The 20,228-nt window shown below is 44.7% G+C and overlaps 1 protein-coding gene across 2 annotated transcripts in view; it reads left to right on the forward strand.

Moving 5' to 3' along the window:
• The first annotated feature begins 6,538 nt into the window (after positions 1-6,538).
• Positions 6,539-20,228, forward strand: part of LOC101090330 (NLR family apoptosis inhibitory protein) — a 35,557-nt gene continuing 21,867 nt past the window's right edge. Inside the window, exons 1-7 of one of the 2 annotated variants that reach the window (XM_019835218.2) lie at positions 6,539-6,690; positions 9,094-9,664; positions 11,151-11,250; positions 12,611-12,692; positions 13,613-13,664; positions 17,253-17,372; positions 19,746-19,845. In XM_019835218.2, the coding sequence (XP_019690777.1) occupies positions 9,097-9,664; positions 11,151-11,250; positions 12,611-12,692; positions 13,613-13,664; positions 17,253-17,372; positions 19,746-19,845 (1,022 nt within the window). In that variant the 5' untranslated portion in view covers positions 6,539-6,690; positions 9,094-9,096. Of the gene's footprint in view, positions 6,691-8,211; positions 8,761-9,093; positions 9,665-11,150; positions 11,251-12,610; positions 12,693-13,612; positions 13,665-17,252; positions 17,373-19,745; positions 19,846-20,228 lie in introns of those variants that run through there. The other variant, XM_045061788.1, reaches the window with a different exon arrangement.

The raw sequence follows: 20,228 nt of genomic DNA on the forward strand, positions 1-20,228 counted from the left end.
TGGGTCGCTCAGTTGGTCGAGTATCTGACTTCCACTTGGGTCATGATCTCGTGGTTCATGAATTTGAGCCCCACATCAGGCTGTCCACTGTCAGCAAGGAGCCTGCTTCAGATCCTGTCTCCCTCTCTGTACCTCCCCTGGTCACTCTCTCTCTCTCCAAAATAAACACTTAAAATAAATAAAACACTGGAAGAATACTTGTCTGGGGTGAGGGTCTAGAACTGAGTAGACAAACACAGGGAAGAGAGTGAGAATTATTTTTCAGTATTTTTACACAGTTTAAGTTTTTGAGCCCTGTAAACAAATTATTCAAAAATAAAATATATGGAATCCTGGGAAACTGTAATGAAGCAAATGAAAATAAAGTAATGTAGTTAAATGTTAGCTGTTAGTTGAGGGCCTGAATAATAACGCAAAAGCGGTCATGTTCATCAAATAAGGTAGGAAGTGTGGAGCTGGAAGTTGGAAGGGAACTGGAATAAAATTTTATTTGGGTCATTGGTTCAAGCAATACATTTTCCATATGGCAATATACCCTTGAGGATAACTATATCCATGCAAGATGAAGAAATGAGTAGATTAAAAGCCTGTAGGTCCTGTGTTCAAGGACTGTATGTGACCCAGTGTATATATGAATACATGCTGTACTCACAGTGTGGAAACTGTGAAGGGACAACAGGGCCACAGATGCTCCGAATGGCAGTCAGAAGGAGAACCATAAACATTTTGCAACATTTCTCAATCCTTTGTAACTTCCTCAAGTTTGCGGCCATATCTGTGTTCAGCTGTCTGTATCTCTGTAATGATTGGCTAATACATAACAAGAGGAATGGTTTCATGGTGGTGACACAGGGTATGTCCAGATGACAGAAAGTGGGGTGGTAGAATCTTAAGGCCTTTAGTGGGTGCAAGAGTTCATGAGAAAGGGTGAGAAGTTGGAGTCCCGGGAACCTAGCAAGGAAGAAGGGGTCAGAAGACATTGGCACACTTTTGGGAAATAGTCTTAGGAGTGTCCTAATACCCTCTTTGGATCTGGTTTTATAAGAATAAAGGGTTCATTATATTCTTTCCATGTTCTCTAATCTCTGGGGCCTCCAGTTATGAGGTTGACTGGGGACTCTCCTGGGGTTTTCATGGGACTTAAATTCTTTATTTCACTTGACTAAATTGCTATTTGAGTCACACCTCGGGTCAGGGCCCTGGAAATAATACACAGCTTCTTGATTTATAAATTCTCTAAATAAACCTTGTACACCTGCTGCCTACCTGATGGGATCGTAGGCATTAGGACGTAGACACCAAAAAAAGGACACAAACTCTAACCCTGTGGATTGGTGGACCTCCCAGCCTAAGAGGCAGAGCTATGAAGAAGTCAGTGTGAAAGTGCTAATAATGAGTTCTCCTAAGTTTTAAGTGTTGACATCTAATTTTTTTTTTTAATTTTTTTTTCAACGTTTATTTATTTTTGGGACAGAGAGAGACAGAGCATGAACGGGGGAGGGGCAGAGAGAGAGGGAGACACAGAATCGGAAACAGGCTCCAGGCTCTGAGCCATCAGCCCAGAGCCCGACGCGGGGCTCGAACTCCCGGACCGCGAGATCGTGACCTGGCTGAAGTCGGACGCTTAACCGACTGCGCCACCCAGGCGCCCCGACATCTAATTTTTAAAAAGCACACAGGCTATACGATGTATAGAATTGGTGAATCGCTACTTGTACACCTGAAACTAATAAAACGCTATGTTAACTGTACTAGAATTAAAATAATTTTTCAAAAGCCACACAGGCTAAATAACACTTATCTATTGGCCTGTCTCAATCTTACCGTAAGGGCAGATAATCTTTTAATTTTCAGGTATCTGACTTTCCTGAGATGTGCCTCTCTTGGGATAATTCAGTTCCAATTTTAGGTATTAAGAATCGACTCTTTGGAGGAAGAGGGATGTTTCAAGGACCTCTATAATCAATGATTCTAAGGGCGGTTCCTGGACCAGTAGCATGAGCATCACCTGGGAACTATAGACAGGCATATTCTCAGGCCTGTCACCAGCGTTGGGAATGGGCCTAGACATCTGTGTCTCAGCAAATCCTCCGGGTGGCTGTGATAAATGCTAAAGTAGGAAAAGCACTGCCTCTCACCATATTGTAAACATGCACAGCGCTTAAAAACAGGTCCTAATAATAGAATTCTACTGACTTTTAAGGCTATGCAGAGTTCAGTGTCACTGGGAGTAAATGGGGACTTCTTTCAACTGATAAGGGATATCCACTAAAAATCCACATCAAATATTCTTTTTTTTTTTTTTAACACTTATTCATTTTTGAGAGAGAGAGACAGAGTGTGAGCGGGGGAGGGGCAGAGAGGGAGAGAGACACAGAATCCAAAGCAGGCTCCAGACTCTAAGCTGTCAGCACAGAGCCTGACATGGGGCTCAAACTCTTTAACTGCGAGATCATGACCTGAGGCTAAGTCAGACGCTCAACCAACTGAGCCACCCAGGCACCCCCCACATCAAATATTCTTAAGGGTGAAAGTTTAGAAGAATTCCTAGTGAAGTCAAGAATAAGGGTGGGGTGCCTGGGTGGCTCAGTCAGTTGAGGGACTCTTGATTTCGGCTCAGGTCATGATCTCACGGTGGATGGATTCGAGCCCTGCATCTGGGCTGACGATGTGGAGCAGCCTTTGGGATTCTCTCTCCCTCTCTCTCTGTCCTTCCCCTGCTCACACTCTTTTTCTCAAAATAAATAAACAAACTTAAAAAGAATCTTATAAAACGTAAGATAGGATATCAATTATCACTGTTTTCAAGCAACATAACATTGGGGTGCTTGGGTGGCTCAGTCGGTTGGGCGTCCGACTTTGGCTCAGGTCATGATCTCGCAGTCTGTGAGTTCGAACCCCGCATCGGGCTCTGGGCTGACAGCTCGGAGCCTGGAGCCTGCTTCAGATTCTGTGTCTCCCTCTCTCTCTGACCCTCCCCCGTTCATGCTCTGTCTCTCTCTGTCTCAAAAATAAATGTTAAAAAAAAAAAATTAAAAAAATAAATAAATAAAGCAACATAATATTGAAGCATATAATCCATGTGACAAGACAATGAAATGACTGTAAAAGACCAAAGTGTCATCATGTTGAGAAGATACAAATATCTACTTCCAATATACAAGAGGATTTACACTCATACATTTAAAAAAAAGTTTTTTTAACGTTTATTTATTTATTTATTTATTTTTTCTTTAATTTTTTTTTTCAACGTTTATTTATTTTTGGGACAGAGAGAGACAGAGCATGAACGGGCGAGGGGCAGAGAGAGAGGGAGACACAGAATCCGAAACAGGCTCCAGGCTCTGAGCCATCAGGCCAGAGCCCGACGCGGGGCTCGAACTCCCGGACCGCGAGATCGTGACCTGGCTGAAGTCGGACGCTTAACCGACTGCGCCACCCAGGCGCCCCAACGTTTATTTATTTTTGACAGAGAAAGAGACAGAGTGTGAGCAGGGGAGGGGCAGAAAGAGAGGGAGACACAGAATCCGAAGCAGGCTCCAGGCTCTGAGCTGTCAGCACAGAGCCCGACGCGGGTCACAAAGTGTGAGATCGTGACCTGAGTTGAAGTTGGACACTTAACCGACTGAGCCACGCAGGTGCCCCATTACATTCATATCTTTAAAACAGACCAGAAAGAGTCCTGTACATCACCAATAAATATTTGAAGATAGAATTTTAAGTTAAAAAAAAATCCAATCCATAGAGGCAACAAAATCTATAAGGTGCTACAATAAATGTAATGTGCAGTGGGCAAGACGCACACAACATTATAGATGAACAGTAAGGTCGATTGGGGAAAGTTTTATAGGCAGAAGGGTCAGCGGTGTGGACAGGTTCCACCGACCTCTGGACTACCTATAAGAGGAATTGTTGGTTCAACAACAGCGGGATGCACCACGGAAAGTGCTTCAAAAGAGCACTGTCCCTGTAACATTATACATGCTATTAGAAAAGCGAGGAGGGGCTGGTGAATACCTGGTCATCTAGTCAACAATGATTGCTTCTTAGCTGGGAAACTGACCCTGTTGGATCAGAGCTTAGCCAGTGAGTTCACATTCCAATGACGCGGGTAACAAAAGCCTCCCTAACTCAGCAATTTGCTCAACTACCAAAAAGGGTAGGGAATGAGCTTTCTGGATTACCTAGGTTTGCCTGTCCTTAAAATCTAGCCTCATGGCAGCATAACATAGCGTTAAAAGTGCAGACTCCATAGCCAGACTATCTGATTCATCTGAACCCCTATGTGCCTGAGTTACCCCCTCTGTAAAATGGAGATCATAATCATACCTACTTCCTTTGGACTGTTCAGGGGATTGGATGGACACATCTAACATGCTTAGAGCTGTGCCAGGCAAGTACTAGACCTTAACAAATTCACCTGTTAAATTACCTACTTAATAGACCTATTTATTTTAGACCTTAGTAAATTGCCTATTATTGGTAATAGTTACACAGTCTTGCTGAGATGATGTTAAAAAGTATAAACCCTCCAAAATTAAGAAAGCAGGAGGGGACCATCCGTGCACAGAATATTTTAACAAAATTTTGGAAGGTGGGAACGCCACTGGGAGTTCCCTTGGGAACAGCACACCGCTGTAGTAATCAATGAATAGGCCGAAGAAAACCACAGCCTGAATGTACCCATAACCTGTGGGAGAGTATGTCCCCTGCAAAGAAGACTGGGGACCCAAATTGCCAGGTGAGAAGGGCAGGAATGACAGGAAGGGCTGAATGTGGAGGGACCAATTTAAAGGCCAGCTCCCTCTACTGCACCATTAGGTTATTTGTAGCCAGGTGTTAGCCCCAAGGCAAAAAATCAGATTCTTCTCTTAAAAAACAGAGAAAAACAGAGAAAAAATGAACTTTGAGGAGTTAGTGTGGGCACTGTCACCCCCAAAGAATCCTTCCAGAACCGACCATTTGATGCTCAAGGAACATCTCAAGTGAGCTTTCTTTCAGCTGCTAGCTCTGTCCCTACAGGTAACTGGAAATCATTTTCTGACGGGTTTCTCTGACATTTAAGGCTGGCTTGGCTGGGGTAAATCTTGGTTTTCCAGACTGTTCTCCATAAAGTAAAGGGCTTAGGTTCAAATCACACTCATGTGACTTAATTGGATTTTTTTAACCCTGACTCTGACCAATCAGCATTTAATTTGCTTCATTCTTAAATGTGAAACCGAAGACCAGGATACATTTGAGGAAAGCTGATGATGTGAAAAATAGACACCAAGATAAATGGTAAGAACCTTGGAGGAAACAGATAATGCAGGAGACGGATGAACTTAAACATCAGTATTGATAAAGTTAATTTGTAGCGAGGGACCCACAAAATGGAGATGACCCCAGGGGCCCAGGCCATGTCACAAATCTAAACGTAAGTCAGGGGCGGCTGGGTGGCTCAGTCGGTTGAGGATCCCTCTTTGGTGCACAGTTTGTGAGTTCTAGCCCCGCATTGGGCTTCGTGCTGTCGGCACAGAGCCTGCTTCGGATCCTTTGTTCCCCCGCTCCTCCCCTCTCTCATGCTCTCTCTCAAAAATAAATAAAAACATGAAACCAACAACAACAACAAAGCCTAAGTCAGCCTGCACTTACAGGAAACACCTGTCAAGGAAGCCTAACGATACCAGTCACAATCCTTCAGCTCAGCTTTAGCCACTTTAGCTCACTGTAGAAAACAGAGCCTGCCAGCCTTACAAGGGAAGCGTCGACCTCCTGGCCAGTCATACCGTTTCCATGTTAACTCTTCTCTCTAAAGCTGGCGCCAGCGCAAAATCCCTCGGGCAGAGCCCGCTAGCTGCTTGTGAGGTCCTGTACTCCCCCGTACGTGGATTCTGTTCCCTTGAATAAAGGACATCAAACTTGTTCCTAGATTGTTTTAGTTTTGTCATTTGATAGTATCAGAGAAGAGACTGAAAAGGATTGCATTGGTTTAAAAAATTAGATGTGAAAACAAGGAACCGTCACCACAAGAAAGAGCTGTGGGGAAATAGAAGTAGAATGGCTGACACTAAGGATTGTTGTGGGAGAATTGAAAGAATATAGGAGAGGAAATCTCCAGGAAGTAGAGCAAACTAGTAAGAGAGTGTTTGAGGGAAAAGGAAGTTAAGACTTAGATTTCCAACTGAATGGGGATACCAGGCAGAGTGAAAAGAGAAAAACAGTAGGAAGTTTAGGAAATTAAAGATAATCGCCCAGGGCTGTTGGGAGCTCCAGCTGTTCAGAATGAAAAAGCCCGCTGGGTGCTCAGGGCAATGAATGTAAAAGCGCCCACACCTAGACAATATCCTAAGAATGTTTATAACCCCAAAGATAAAAGAAAATCCTCAGAGATACCAGAAAGGTGGAAACTGCCATCATCCCAGAAAGAAGATTTATACTAGCATCATAAGCTTTCATTAATCATGAACTATTTAGAATAAAATACTTTCTGCTGTGGGACTTGGCAGGTTTTATTATTCCTTTCGAGTCCTGACCTAATGCCTGTTGACTCACAACCCTGGAACACTGACCGGTAACTTCCCAGGGAACTGCGCAATTTGAGTTTTGGTTCCTCAAATGTTTTCTCAGTGCTTCCCATTAAAGGGCTAGCGCAGAGGCTCAGCCACACACTCTCCTGCCTTCTGAGTGGGACTCCGGACAAGCCTCTCAGTAAGTAAATGACCTTCTCTGACCATGGTGCTTTGCTTCCACACCTCACCTCGCAGTTCTCATGTTTCTCTCATTCCTGTTTGTCTCTTGGGAGGCCAGAGGACAGGCACTAGGGTCACACAGATGGGTTTGAATCCTAGCTGCGCGACACAGGAGCCTCCCTGGCTCTCTTAGCTCTTGCTGTAAAAGAACAGGAAAGCTGGAGAGGGCTTCGGAGGTCTCTTCTGCCCAGAAACAGCCTGGGGACCAGCAAAACTGACTGGTGAACTTTGTTGTCTACGTACAGGACGACTGCGGACCAGCTGGTCTCTTGCAACCCTGTACTTCCGTACCCCCGGAGAGATAGGGATCCGAGATGCTGCATGTTGGCCAAACCTGAATGAAATGTCCAAAGTGGTGATGAATGTAGTCAGTTGTGTGCTAGGGTCTGAAACAGACCGGTGGGGGGGGGGGGGGGCGGTGCAGCTGGCGTCAGCTTGTTTCTGGTTTTGGGACCGGTCACGCGGCCTAGTTTTGGTCACAGGACCAGAGGGGTCTCTAAGACTCCTCCTCAGATGAGATTATGGTTTCTCTAAGAGCTATCTAGGTGGTTCATTATCTAAAATGAAGAATGTCCTGTGCAACAGAGAAAAATCCCTAGGTACTGATCCTGGAGTCTGAGTCCCTCTCTCGTGTAGACCTGTTTTTAATTTTTTTTTTTTCAGTATTTATTTTTTGGGAGAGCACAGGTGAGGGAGGGACGGAGTGAGGGAGACAGAGGATCTAAAGCAAACTGCTCTGACAGGCTGACAGCGGCCAGCCCGACATGGGGCTCGAACTCAGCAACCGCAAGATCATGACCTGAGTGGAGGTCAGACGCTTAACCGACCGAGCCACCCAGGCGCCTCATGAATTTTAATTTTCGTATCTTATCTTTCACTGTTGTTAAAGCCTTATGTAACTATACTGTGTAGAGTCTTGTGAGTTTTTTCAGTTAGCCAACCGTGGGTGATGGCTGGAGACAGGGCACTGTGATTGCATACTGGAAACCCGTGGTTCCTCTTTTAAATTTAAATGATGGCTAAGACTTTGGGAGAGAAAAAAAAAAAAAAGAATGAAAAGTGGGAGAATGAGAAAAGAATGAAAAGAGTTCAAGCCACAGAGGCCAGGCTGGCTGCTGAGGCATCAGTGGCTTGATTTCAAGTAGGAGAACTATTGATGGTGTTATGCCCAGAATTCGTGATCCCCAAAGACCACTAGGGAGCCGAGTCCGATGCAAAAGCAAAGAGCCTTTGTTTGAGCTAGCTCGAGCTCAATCCCCTACCTGCACCGACGCAGCGGTGAGATACCAGGGAAAGAGAGCGAGTTTCAAAAGGACAAAGGTTTTATTGGGGCCTGGGGGCAGTTGGTGAGGTAATGGCTATGGCCTCAGCCGATTGGCTGGGGAAGGGTCCGGCAGGTGAGGGAGGGTTTACTCGAGGGGAGGAGGTGTGGTCAAGGTGAAGGACACAGAACAAGATGGAGTCAAGGGGAGGAGGTGTGGTCAAGGTGAAGGACACAGAACAAGATGGAGTCGGCTGGCGTAGGCCCGCCCTTTCAGATGGGAGGAAGAGCAGAGCAGGGAGGGACCGGTGGTAGATCCTGAACCAGAGCGAAGAGCTAAGCTATTCACACAAACTCAGAGAGGAAGTCCTCCAAGAAAACCATTTCTTGGCTGGTTTGGGCTGCTTTGGCAAAAATGAAAGTAAGAGCCTCAGGCAGCCGAGCCCACCAAGGTTTGATCTGTTCATTCTGGGAAGGGATGTGATGGCAAAGGAGAGTTGGGGAGATATTTCTTTTGGTCATAATGTGACTCTCATCTGCTAGCCACCAAAGGGACTGTACAGGGCAAAAGAGAATTGAAACAAAGGGGCGATTCTGTCGAAACCTCGGTAACCTTCTGGTCTGGATAGACCTTCCTGGATAACCTCCGCGGAGACAAATTTCCTGCACGAATGACAAAGGAGCTCTTCCTTGCACTGGATCCGGCCTGCCAAGTGAAGGGCATGCTTGCTCTTAATCAAGATCCTCAGCTGCAGCTTTTGCAGAAATGTGGGTAGATTGGCAAGTTCTTGATCAGCTGAACCGAGTAAAGGCAGGAATGGGTGGGAAGTGCATAAGCCCACCTTGCAGAGCTGAACCACCCAACTTCATGTTGGGTTTAACAGAAGGTTAACAGGGATTAACAGAAGATTAACAGAAAATTAACAGGGATTAACAGAAGACTCCTGAGGCTCCCAGAGTGTGGAGAATGCAAGCAGGCATGCTGCGGCTTGTTATACGATGGTGCTATGGGAGCCCCTGTTTTATGCCTTTGACCTAAGTGGTGTCTTACCGCAGCTGCTCAGGTGGAAGTTCATCAACCTGCTTTTCTTTCCTTTTCAGAAAATGGCGGCCCAGGAGGCGGCCCAGGAGGATACGGTTTCCGGGTTTGATTTTGCTTTGCTCCCGGAGCTGTCTCCTTTTCTAGGCATAGATGCAGTTCAGTTCGCCAAAGAAATGGAAGAAGGATTTCAGAAGGAACGAGAAAAAATGCAGAAAGGCTTTAACTCACACATGCGCAGTGAAGCAAAAAGGTTGAAGAGTTTTGTGACCTATGAGCACTACAGCTCATGGACGCCACAGGAGATGGCAGCAGCTGGGTTTTATTTCACTGGCATAAAATCTGGGATTCAGTGCTTCTGCTGCAGCTTAATCCTCTTTGGTGCCAGCATCCACAGACTCCCCATAGAACTTCACAAGAAGTTTCGTCCACGTTGTGAGTTCCTTTTGGGCAAAGATGTTGGTAACGTTGGCAAGTATGATATAAGAGTCAAGAATCCAGAGAACATGCTGAGAGGCGACAAAGCAAGGTACCAGGAAGACAGCGCCAGACTCGAATCCTTCCAGAACTGGCCATTTTATGTGCAAGCGGTATCCGTGAGGGACCTCTCAGCTGCTGGCTTTGTCTTTACAGGTAATTTTTTTTTTAATGTTTATTTATTTTTGAGACAGAGAGAGACAGAGCATGAACGGGGGAGGGTCAGAGAGAGAGGGAGACACAGAATCTGAAACAGGCTCCAGGCTCTGAGCTGTCAGCACAGAGCCCGATGCGGGACTTGAACTCACAGACTGCGAGATCATGACCTGAGCCGAAGTCGGCCGCTTCACCGACTGAACCACCCAGGTGCCCCTACAGGTAATTTTTAAAGTCATTTTCTGAAGTATTTCTCTGGAGTTTTGCGTTTGGGTCCCATGTTGGAATTGGAACATTCTGTGAACTTCTCCTCAGTTGTTAAATGAGTTACATGAGGCATAAGTTGTGTTTTATTAAAATTGAACCCTTGTAACTTGAACACACTGTACAAAGCATCAAGTTAATTTGCAAAATGTATTATAAAGTAAGGAAGTTACTTTTCCTTAAATTTGGACCTCAGACAATGCTGGTTGGGTTCTCACTGCCCTCGTAATAAATCACGAAGTCACACTGACCACAGTTTTCTTACCCGTTCCCTGGTTCTTCTATGATCTTTAATTCTTTTTTTTTTTTTTTTTTTTAATGTTTGTTTATTTTTGAGACAGAGAGAGACAGAGCATGAACGGGGGAGGGTCAAAGAGAGGGAGACACAGAATCTGAAGCAGGCTCCAGGCTCCAAGCTGTCAGCACAGAGCCTGACTCGGGCCTCAAACCCACAGACGGTGAGATCATGACCTGAGCCGAAGTCAGATGCTTAACGGACTGAGCCACTCAGGCGCCCCTTTCCTTAATTCTTTTAATGGCTGCAGTATTGGGAGGGGGGGGGGGGAGTTGTTTGCTTTAATTTTAAGGCTAACTTTAATGTATAGGGAGAATTGCACTCTAGAAAACTGCACTATGTTTGAAATCTCCTGGCCATGCCATAAATGTTAGGACAAGTGTGAATGACAATTTTGAAAGCAGCAATCATTTACTAAGTATGTGCTTGATGCTGAGTTCAAATTCAGCCTTAATTCTAATCCAACAACTTGCCCCTTCCCCACGTCTCACAGTTGAGTTTATTAGGCTCAAAGAGTTTAAGAAATGTGCTTTAGTCTCCACGGAAACTTCAGGACGGAACTACAAGTTACAGCTTCTAATGGTACCTTACTTTATGAGTGCTGGTGTTTCTTGGCTTCCTGACTCCTTCCCTGAGAGCTCAAAGAGCAAAACACCAGCCCTTGGAAGGAATTGGGGCGAGTGCATGAGCAGCTGACCGTTCTGTATGTGAAGTAGGGCTGTGGCTGAGGGGTAGGGTACCCTAACTGCTCCCTTAGGGGAGCAGGGCTGTGTGTGGGTAGAGATTCAGCCTGCAGGGGGTGTGAACAGACAGACATGCAGCAGTGCCTTTTGCTCATGCACCAAGCAGTCAGCTCCTGGAAACTCGTCTTCTGCCCTACCCCATGGAGCCATTGCTGGGCGATCTAAATGTGTCCTTCGCATGTAGGTAAACGGGACACTGTGCAGTGTTTTTCCTGTGGTGGATGTTTAGGAAACTGGGAAGAGGGAGACGATCCTTGGAAGGAACATGCCAAGTGGTTCCCCACGTAAGTAGATAAATATATTTTTCCTGTAATTATCTTTGCTTTTTTTTTTGTTGTTGTTGTTGTTGTAAGGCAAAAGACAAGTCATCTGGAGTAGCGTCTTCAGTCTTGATCGTTTCCTATCCGATATTGGAACATTTCAGAATTTATTCAGGAAAGGCTTGATTACTTTGTGGAAAATGTGAATTGTATCATTTAAAATCATTTTGGGGCACCTAGATGGCTCAGTCGGTTGAGTGGCCATCTTTTGGTTTCAGCTCAGGTCATGATCCTTGGGTTGTGTGTTGGAGCCCCGCATTGGGCTCCACACTGAGCGTGGAGCCTGCTTAAGATTCTCTCTCTGTCTCTGTCTCTCTCTCTCTGCCCCTCTCCCCTGCTTGTACTCTCTCTCTCATTAAATAAAAAATAAAATAAAATCACTTCTTTTTTTAATGTTTATTCTTCGAGAGCACATGCATGGTCATGCATGTGAGCAGGGGAGGGGTAGAGAGAGGAAGAGAGAAATTCCCAAAATTCTGTGCTGACAGCCCAGAGCCTGTCATGGCATTCAAAGTCACCAACCCTCAGATCATGATGTGAGCCGAAACCAAGAGTTGGACACTTAACTAACTGAGCCTCCCCAAGCGCTCCATTATAAAACCACTTCTTAAAGGTTGTTTTATTATATCAGAATCCTATCTGTTTGGCAAAGTAGTTCCAGATCTGCCTTAATTAATAAAGAATAATTTGCATGGGGATGATGTAAAATAGTGTATAAAGGAAGTTGGAAAGTAACACCATGTTTAAAATCTTACTACACATGGTTCCATGTACTGCTGAATATATACCTCGTGCAAATGTTTTATTTCAAAAACTGAAAAGTTTTGATTACAATGTTTAGTTCTCTGCTTAGAAAATGAAGTATGTTTCAATTATCTTTAATGCTATATTGAGTAGTATTTTCTACATGACTTTACATCTCCCACATACGGATTTATTGCTTAAAACCTTTTTTTAACTTTGATGTTGAAAATTTTTAACGTTTATTTATTTATTTTTGAGAGAGAGGTAGAGAGTGAGCAGGGGAGGGGCAGAGAGAGAGGGAGACAGAATCCCAAGCAGGCTCCCTGCCATCAGCACACAGCCCGATGTGGGGCTTGAACCCATGAACCATGAGATCATGACCCGAGCCCAAACCAAGAATTGGATGCTTAACCAACTGAGCCACCTTGGAGCCCCTGATGTTGAAAATTTTAAACAAAAGTAGAACAGTTGGGGCACCTGGGTGGCTCAGTTGGTTAAGTGCTGGATTCTTTTTTTTTTTTTTTTAATGTTTATTTTTACTTTTGAGAGAGAGATGCTTACTCTTGTTTACCAATTACAGATGTGAATTTCTTCAAAGTAAGAAATCCTCAGAGGAAATTGCACAGTATATCCAAAGCTACAAGGGATTTGTTGGTGTCACGGTAATTTATAACAGCAAATATTTTCTCAAGTTGGCTTTTGGTTACCTGATACTTTGTGAATTAGAAGCGGGGCAGGGGCGGGGTGGGGGGGGGGGGGGGAAGTGGCATTCTTTTTTTGTCATCGGCTCCATTTGTTTCTTCTTCCCTTCTTTCATTTCTCCTACCTCTCTTCTGGTCGATTGCAGCAAACCACATTGTCTTGCTGAACTACAGCCAGTCTTACCCTCTTTGACTGGAGTCACCCTCACCCCCACCCCACTTCCGCTTCCGATGGCTGCCCCCACCTGAATGCCTGCATAAGATATTCACACCTGGGACCCCCAGCCCAGCTGGCCTCAGAGCTGCTGCCTCCCAGCTGGTTACTTTATACTCTATTAGTAAGGATTCCCTAGTGTCCAGTCACTTCCCAAATTGGCTTAAACAAGAAAAGAGTGCATTGGCTAAGAGGACTCAGAAGGTGAGAACCCTGGAAAGAAGATGGCCTGAAAGGGAGGAGGAGTGTTTGCTCAGAAAGAAATCTGGGTGCAGTTTCAGGATTGGTTGCTTAACAGCTAACCACCTCACTGAATCCTGTTTTCCTCCATATAGCTTATACTGCCTCATTAGTCAAAGTAAATCTGTGCAATGTTACTATAACTCTGATTTTGAACTGGATCTTTGGAAAACATGACCCTGAGAAGGCTCCCTGTTGGCTGTAGATAAACACTCACAGGTGTTTTTTTTTTGTTTTTGTTTTTTGCACTGCATTAAAAAATTCCAACATCAATAGAGATGGAAATTAGGAATGATCCCACAAACCTGCCGCAACCCAATGAAACTATGGGGGGGCGGGGGAAGGAGAGTTCTAACCACTTGTGATTCATAGATCACTGTATTGTCTAAGTCAAATAGTGGATAACTTGAATTTTAATTTTCTTCAGGGAGAACATTTTGTGAATTCCTGGGTCAAGAGAGAGTTACCTATGGTGTCAGGTAATATCCCAAAGGCTTTGCTTATTTCTTCCTTTGCTTTTTTTTTTGTCATCTTTTTTTTTTTTTCATTCTCTTCCTCACATTGTGGTGTCATAATCATTTTTTTTAATGTTTATTTTTGAGAGACAGAGGGAGACACAGAATCTGAAGCAGGCTCCAGGCTCTGAGCTGTCAGCACAGAGCCCAACGTGGGGCTCATACCCACAGACCACGAGATCATGACCTGATCCCAAGTCAGCAGCTTAATCAGCTGAGCCACCCAGGCGCCCCATGGTGTCATAATAATTAAAAAAAAAAAAAAAAAAAACAACTATTTTCATAAGAGATTTCTAGTCTTCGGGAGTGACTTAGTTTTTTTTTTGTTTTTTTTTAATGTTTATTTTATTTTATTTTATTTTTTTAAAAAAATTTTTTTTCAACGTTTATTTATTTTTGGGACAGAGAGAGACAAAGCATGAACCGGGGAGGGTCAGAGAGAGAGGGAGACACAGAATTGGAAACAGGCTCCAGGCTCTGAGCCATGAGCCCAGAGCCCGACGCGGGGCTCGAACTCACGGACCGTGAGATTGTGACCTGGCTGAAGTCGGACGCTTAACCGACTGTGCCACCCAGGCGCCCCTAATGTTTATTTTTGAGTGAGTGAGACAGAGACAGAGTGCAAGCAGGGGAGGGGCAGAGAGAGGGATACACAGAACCTGAAGCAGGCTCCACTCTGGGCTGTCAGCATAGAACCCGATGTGGGGCTTGAACTCAGGAGCTGTGAGATCCTGACCCAAGCTGAAGTCAGACACTTAACCTACTGAGCCACCCAGGTGCCCCTGGAATGACTTTGGTTTTTTTGTTTGTTTGTTTGTTTGTTTGTTTGTTTGTTTTGGCATAAATGAACATACGACAGAGTTGGGTCTTCGACACTTTCTTTAGAAAAATTTCCTAAATTTTCTGGATAAAACACTTCTGAATATCTTCTTAAATGGATCAGTGTTAAGAAATTAGGTGTGAGATAAAAGAAAATACATAAATTCCCCCAGTTCCTGGCACCTAGAGCCTAAAACCTTTAAGAAGTGATCAGGGGCACTTGGATGGCTCAGTCGGTTAAGTGTCCTACTTCTGCTCGGGTCAGGTTCTCTGTGAGTTTGAGCCCCGCATCTGGGCTCTGTGCTGACAGCTTGGGGCCTGGATTCTGTGTTTCCTTCTCTTCTTACCCCTCCCCTGGTCATGCTCTGTCTGTCTGTCTCTGTCTCTCAAAAATAAATAAACATAAAAAAAAAAAAAGAATTTCTAAGTGATCACAGCACTGAGAGGATCTTTTGTTCTAATGAGGTGGGTGGCTCTTGGGTGCTGTGGGTGGGATCCTGGATGGGGGCTGCTCATTAGGAAGGCCAAACCACCTTGAGAAGCTTGGAATTTTCAGCCCTTCGTCCCATTCTTCAGAGAGAGAGAGAGGAGGGGGCTGAAAGTGGAGGTAATGATTAATCAGGCCTACATGAGGAAGCCTCCTTAAATAGCCCAGCAGTATAGTGTTCAGAGAGCTTCCCCGGGGAGAGAATATACCCATAGCCAACTCCCCGTGGGACAGAGCTTCTGTACAGAAGCTTCCCACACACACATACACACTGGGCCTATGTATGTCTTCATCTGGTTGTCCATGTGTATCCTTTATCATCGCCTTAAAGAAAGTGGTAAGTAAGTGTTTCCCTGAGTTCTGTGAGCCACTCTAGCAAATACAGTGGTGTGGGAGCAGTCTTGTGTGGCCGAGCCCTTAACCTGTGGGATCTGACGTATCTCTGGTAGAGTTAGATTTGGGTAAATTGTAGGACACCCAGCTCGTGTCAGAGAATGGCTTCAGGGGGCGGGCGTAGGACCCTCACACATCTGGTGTCAGAAGGGTTGTGAGTGCGATAGTTCTGTGAGAGCAATGGACACATAGGAAAAGATGGGTTTTTCCAAAATACTAAGTAATATTCAGATTAAAAACGAAGTTAATGGCAGGATCCTGTGTTCAAAGGTAGAACACCAAGGCAAGCTTTCATCTTAAACACACAGAACCAAATTAACATAGGTTAGTTTTCTTTTTTCTTAATTTTTCAAACATGTTTTTATTTATTTTGAGACAGAGAGTATGAGTGGAGGAGGGGCAGAAAGAGGGACACACAGAATCTGAAGCAGGCTCCAGGCTCTGAGCTGTCAGCACAGAGCCTGATGCGGGGCTGGAACTCACGGACTGTGAGATCATGACCCGAGCCGAAGTCAGACGCTTAACTGACTGAACCACCCTGGGGCCCCCATAGGTTAGTTTTCAAGTCCTCACAGGGTACAGAAAGAAAACAGGAACGCAACCCCAGGCCCAGTCCAAGGTGGGAAGTCCAATGGAGACTATGTCACAGAGTGGATACCCCAAAGGGTATCCTGCCTGCTCTTAAGGGAGATAACAAGGAAAACTTGATATTCTCGAATCTTGACGCTAAGCTGGGGAGAAGGGAAATCTCCTCTAGCACTGTCTTGTTTTATTTTGATGGTAGTTGATGAGGGAGCCTGGGGCGAGCTGAGGGCAAAACACAGGCTGGCACCTACACCCCCTGACCCCCAGGTGGGTGATATGTGATATTCCTCGGACACTCCTGTGTTTAAAGAACACCAAGGCAAGCTTTCATCTTAAACACGCAGAACCAAATTAACATAGGTTAGTTATGTTAGAGGACAGACGAAAGGGGTATAAGTGCTTGCCATGGTGATGTGGGAAACTAAGGCAAATGAAAAATTGAGTTCCCTTACTGCCTACAGCCCATTGACAAGTCCTTGAAACCGGCAGACTGACCTCCTCGGAGCTCAGCTGTCTGATGATGACACTTTGCTGGGGGCAAAAGGGAATCTTAGTCTAACATTATCTCAATCTCGAGGATCCTGTAAGTCTACTTCCTTTACCTCAACTGCCCCACGATGTATGCTGGCAATCATCCTCCAAGCTTATGGCCCCCCTGATAAGCATCTGCAGGGTCTCATGACTGAGATTTTATTAAATATTAATAACTGGCATTTCCCTAGCAACAGCTAGCCCCTCAAGGTCCTGGAAACCTTGCTTTCAAAATACCTTAGAGATTTAGTCTATCCCTGACCCCCTCCTAACATGACGGTATATAATGAGTTACCCCTCACGACCCCATGAAGCTCTTCCTGCCCATGGGTCCTGTCCCCGTATTTTAATGAAATCACCTTTTTGCACCAAAGATGCCTTCAAGAATCCTTTTTTGGCCGTCGGTTCTGGACCCCCCCGCCATCACCCCAAAACTTCATCAGTAGATGATGAAGAGATCCTTTTGAAAGTTTTTATTATCGAAAAATTTGAACCTACGCAGAAATGAGACGGTAGTATTTAGCCACCACATATCTACCAGTGCTTCAGCGCTTCGACATGTGGTCAGTCTTGCTTCATCGTAACCATTCCATCTTTTCCAACCCCTCCTCCAATTGCACTGAAGCAAAACACAATGCATCCATATTCCATCTCTAGATACAAAGGGGTAATTTGAACACTGATAGTTGGAATCTCAAAGCTTGCTGATCTCCCCGTATGCCTTTTTTTTTTTCAAGCGTATTGCAATGACAGCATCTTTGCTAATGAAGGACTACGACTGGATTCTTTTAAGAGCTGGCCCCACGCGTTCCCTGCAGGAGTTTCAGCTCTGGTCAGAGCAGGTCTTCTCTATACAGGTGAGTCGCTAGTTTCTGCCAAGCTCTGGTCTTGCTCTTTCTTACGTCCACTTAAACTCCATTGATACCTTATGGTCCTGGACTTGTGTTTATCTAGACTCAACAGTCTCTGCTTTTCTTTTTTAAATGTTTATTATTTTGAGAGAGAGAGAGAGAGAGAGAGAGAGAGAGAGAGCGCTCACAGGAGAGGGGCAGAGAGAGAGAGAGGGAGAGAGAGAATCTCAAGCAGGCTCTACACTGTTAGTGCAGAGCCCAACATGGGGCTTGAACCGTGAACCATGAGATCGTGACCTGAGCCGAAACCAAGAGTCGGATGCTTAAGTGACTGAGCCGCCCAGGTGCTCCTACAATGCCTTTTACTTTCTACACATTATTCTCCAACCCTCACCCCCTACGAACCTTGGCTTCCCTGGAAACTGTCACATGACCTTTGTACTTCCCTCCTGCTTCTATCTCTGTAAACTGAATTTAGTAGTCATGTGGCCATACCTACCTATAAAAGGAGCTAGGACGTTGGTTCTTTTTCCTGGATGACTAGCAAAAAGGGGGGTTTCTGTTACCATGGAAGAAAGAGAGATACTGGGAGTGTGGATAGCAGCCTTTGCCATACTCTATTTGGAAGAGAACATCAGGAAATTCTTGGGTTTTAGCTAAGTTTTTTTTTTAATTAAAGTTGATTTTTTTCGTCATCTCTACACCCAACATGGGGCTCAACCTCACCACCCCGCAATCATGAGTCACATATTCTTCCGACTGAGCCACCTAGGCTCTCCCAGGAAGTTCTTCTTTATGATTTCCGACCATGTAGCATCTGCTGTCAGTTGGTAATGTTCTCTGTTTAGTTGTTGGTCCTCAGGCAGCTCCACTCTGTAATCCAGAGTGGGTTGGTTCTCCTCAGCAAAATATCTGTATGAGTACAGCAAGGTGATCAGAGAAAAGATAGTGTGCCCTTCCTAGATATCTTGCTGGCCATTGCCTTTTTTTTTTTTTTTAAGTGACCTCTAGGCCCAATGTGGGGCTTGAACTCACAACACGAGGTGCAGGCTCTACCAACTGAGCCAGCCAGGTGCCCCTTGCTGTCCTTCTTTAGACCAAACACACACATGGAGTGATGATAGCAGAGGTCCATGCAGATCTCGTGCTGAGCGGTCAAGTAGGTATCAGAAATATCACAGGGCGTTGTGGGGTACGGGAATGCTATGGTCACTTTAGCAGACCTATTCCATTGGTACAAAAAAAATTTTTTTTAAGATTGCACATTAAAAAAAAATTATTTATTTTTGAGAAAGTGGGAGACACAGAATCTGAAGCAGGCTCCTGTGTCTGAGCCGTCGGCCCTGAGCCTGACGTGGGGCTCGAACTCTTGAACAGTGAGATCATGACCTGAGTGGAACAGAGGCTCAATCGACTGAACCACCCAGGTGCCTAGTACAGAAAAATCTCAATGCCTCACATTCTTAAGCATTTAAAAAGACATTCCCCACCCCACCCCCGCCGCCACCCAGCCCCGCTTTCTCCATACTCTATTCTTTCTCTTGCCAGTGTCCTCAAAGATCCTCTGCCCAGTGTCCTCACCCTCTTCCTTTTCAAACCTCCAGCTCTCCCCACAAATCTGAGTCCTCTGACCCTTTTAGGATTTTGCAATCTCTAAGACCTTGTAGTTTTGTCCAGATACAAAGGGGGGGTTTTCTTCTGCCCTAGCTTTGCGGTGCCTACAAGGGTCCAAGAGTAGAAGGAAGATGATGGATGTTCCATTTCTATTTCAATCATTTGGTGGGTTCTAATACTAATTTCCTTTCAGAGAAATAATTTCATAAGGCGACTTGATGCTGCTTGTAGTGAAATAAACCAGGGAATCATGTAGTAAGAGGCACTTGATTCTTCATGAATTTACTTATATACGGGCTGCTACATTTCCTCAAAGATTTTTCCCCTTGAGCTCCAAATACATTCTTTCTGTCCTATTCCTTAAAGAAATACTTACTGAGTGTTTAATAAGAAGTGCTAGGTATTTTTCTAGGTCAGTGAGATTCATGAGTGAGCAAAACGGACAAAAATCTCTTGCTTCGAGGAGCTATAATTCCACATTCTGATTTGCAAATCTCTCTCTGCATTAAAGGAGGATGGGACAGGGAGAGGGTGTTCATCAAAGTGCCTGGTACCTTAGGAGCATTTGGTTCGTTAGTTGATTACTCTGTTGGCCAAGAGAAGAGTCCTACATAGAATATCACCTTGCTGGTGACCCCACCTGTGACTCTGTCGCAAAATCCGATTGGAAATGCGAAGAGCGTTTCGCTCATAAAGGCTTCGTGGTTGTTATCTGTGACAGTTGACAAATGCACATACGAGTGGATGGAACTTCCTTACTTTTAGGCATGAAGGACATCGTCCAGTGTTTCTTCTGCGGAGGATGTATGGAGAACTGGAAGGAAGGTGATGACCCACTAGACGATCATGCCAAATATTTTCCCAAGTGAGTGGAATGAATGTTTAGTGTCTGTGAATTTGGATGCACGTTTAATAATTCTCCCCGTCCCCCAGTTTTATTTTCTAAGTCTTCACCCACCTCTTGGATTCATGTTATGTAGCATAAGTGGTTATTTCTTTCATCCTCTTGCTCTCGTGGCATCCCTCACATGTAGAATTCCTTGCTACATGTGTAGTTCTGGTTAGAGCAATAATTTTTACGTTACATGTTTTTATTATCATGACTATATAAATGCTGTGCAGAGCTAAACCTTGTAGTAAATGAACACTTACTTTCCCTCCCTGTACAACTTTTTTTTTTTTTAATTTTTTTTTTAACGTTTATTTATTTTTGAGACAGAGAGACAGAGCATGAATGGGGGAGGGTCA

Source organism: Felis catus, chromosome A1 (genome assembly GCF_018350175.1).
Source record: "Felis catus isolate Fca126 chromosome A1, F.catus_Fca126_mat1.0, whole genome shotgun sequence".
In the NCBI taxonomy this organism is placed as follows: domain Eukaryota; kingdom Metazoa; phylum Chordata; class Mammalia; order Carnivora; family Felidae; genus Felis; species Felis catus.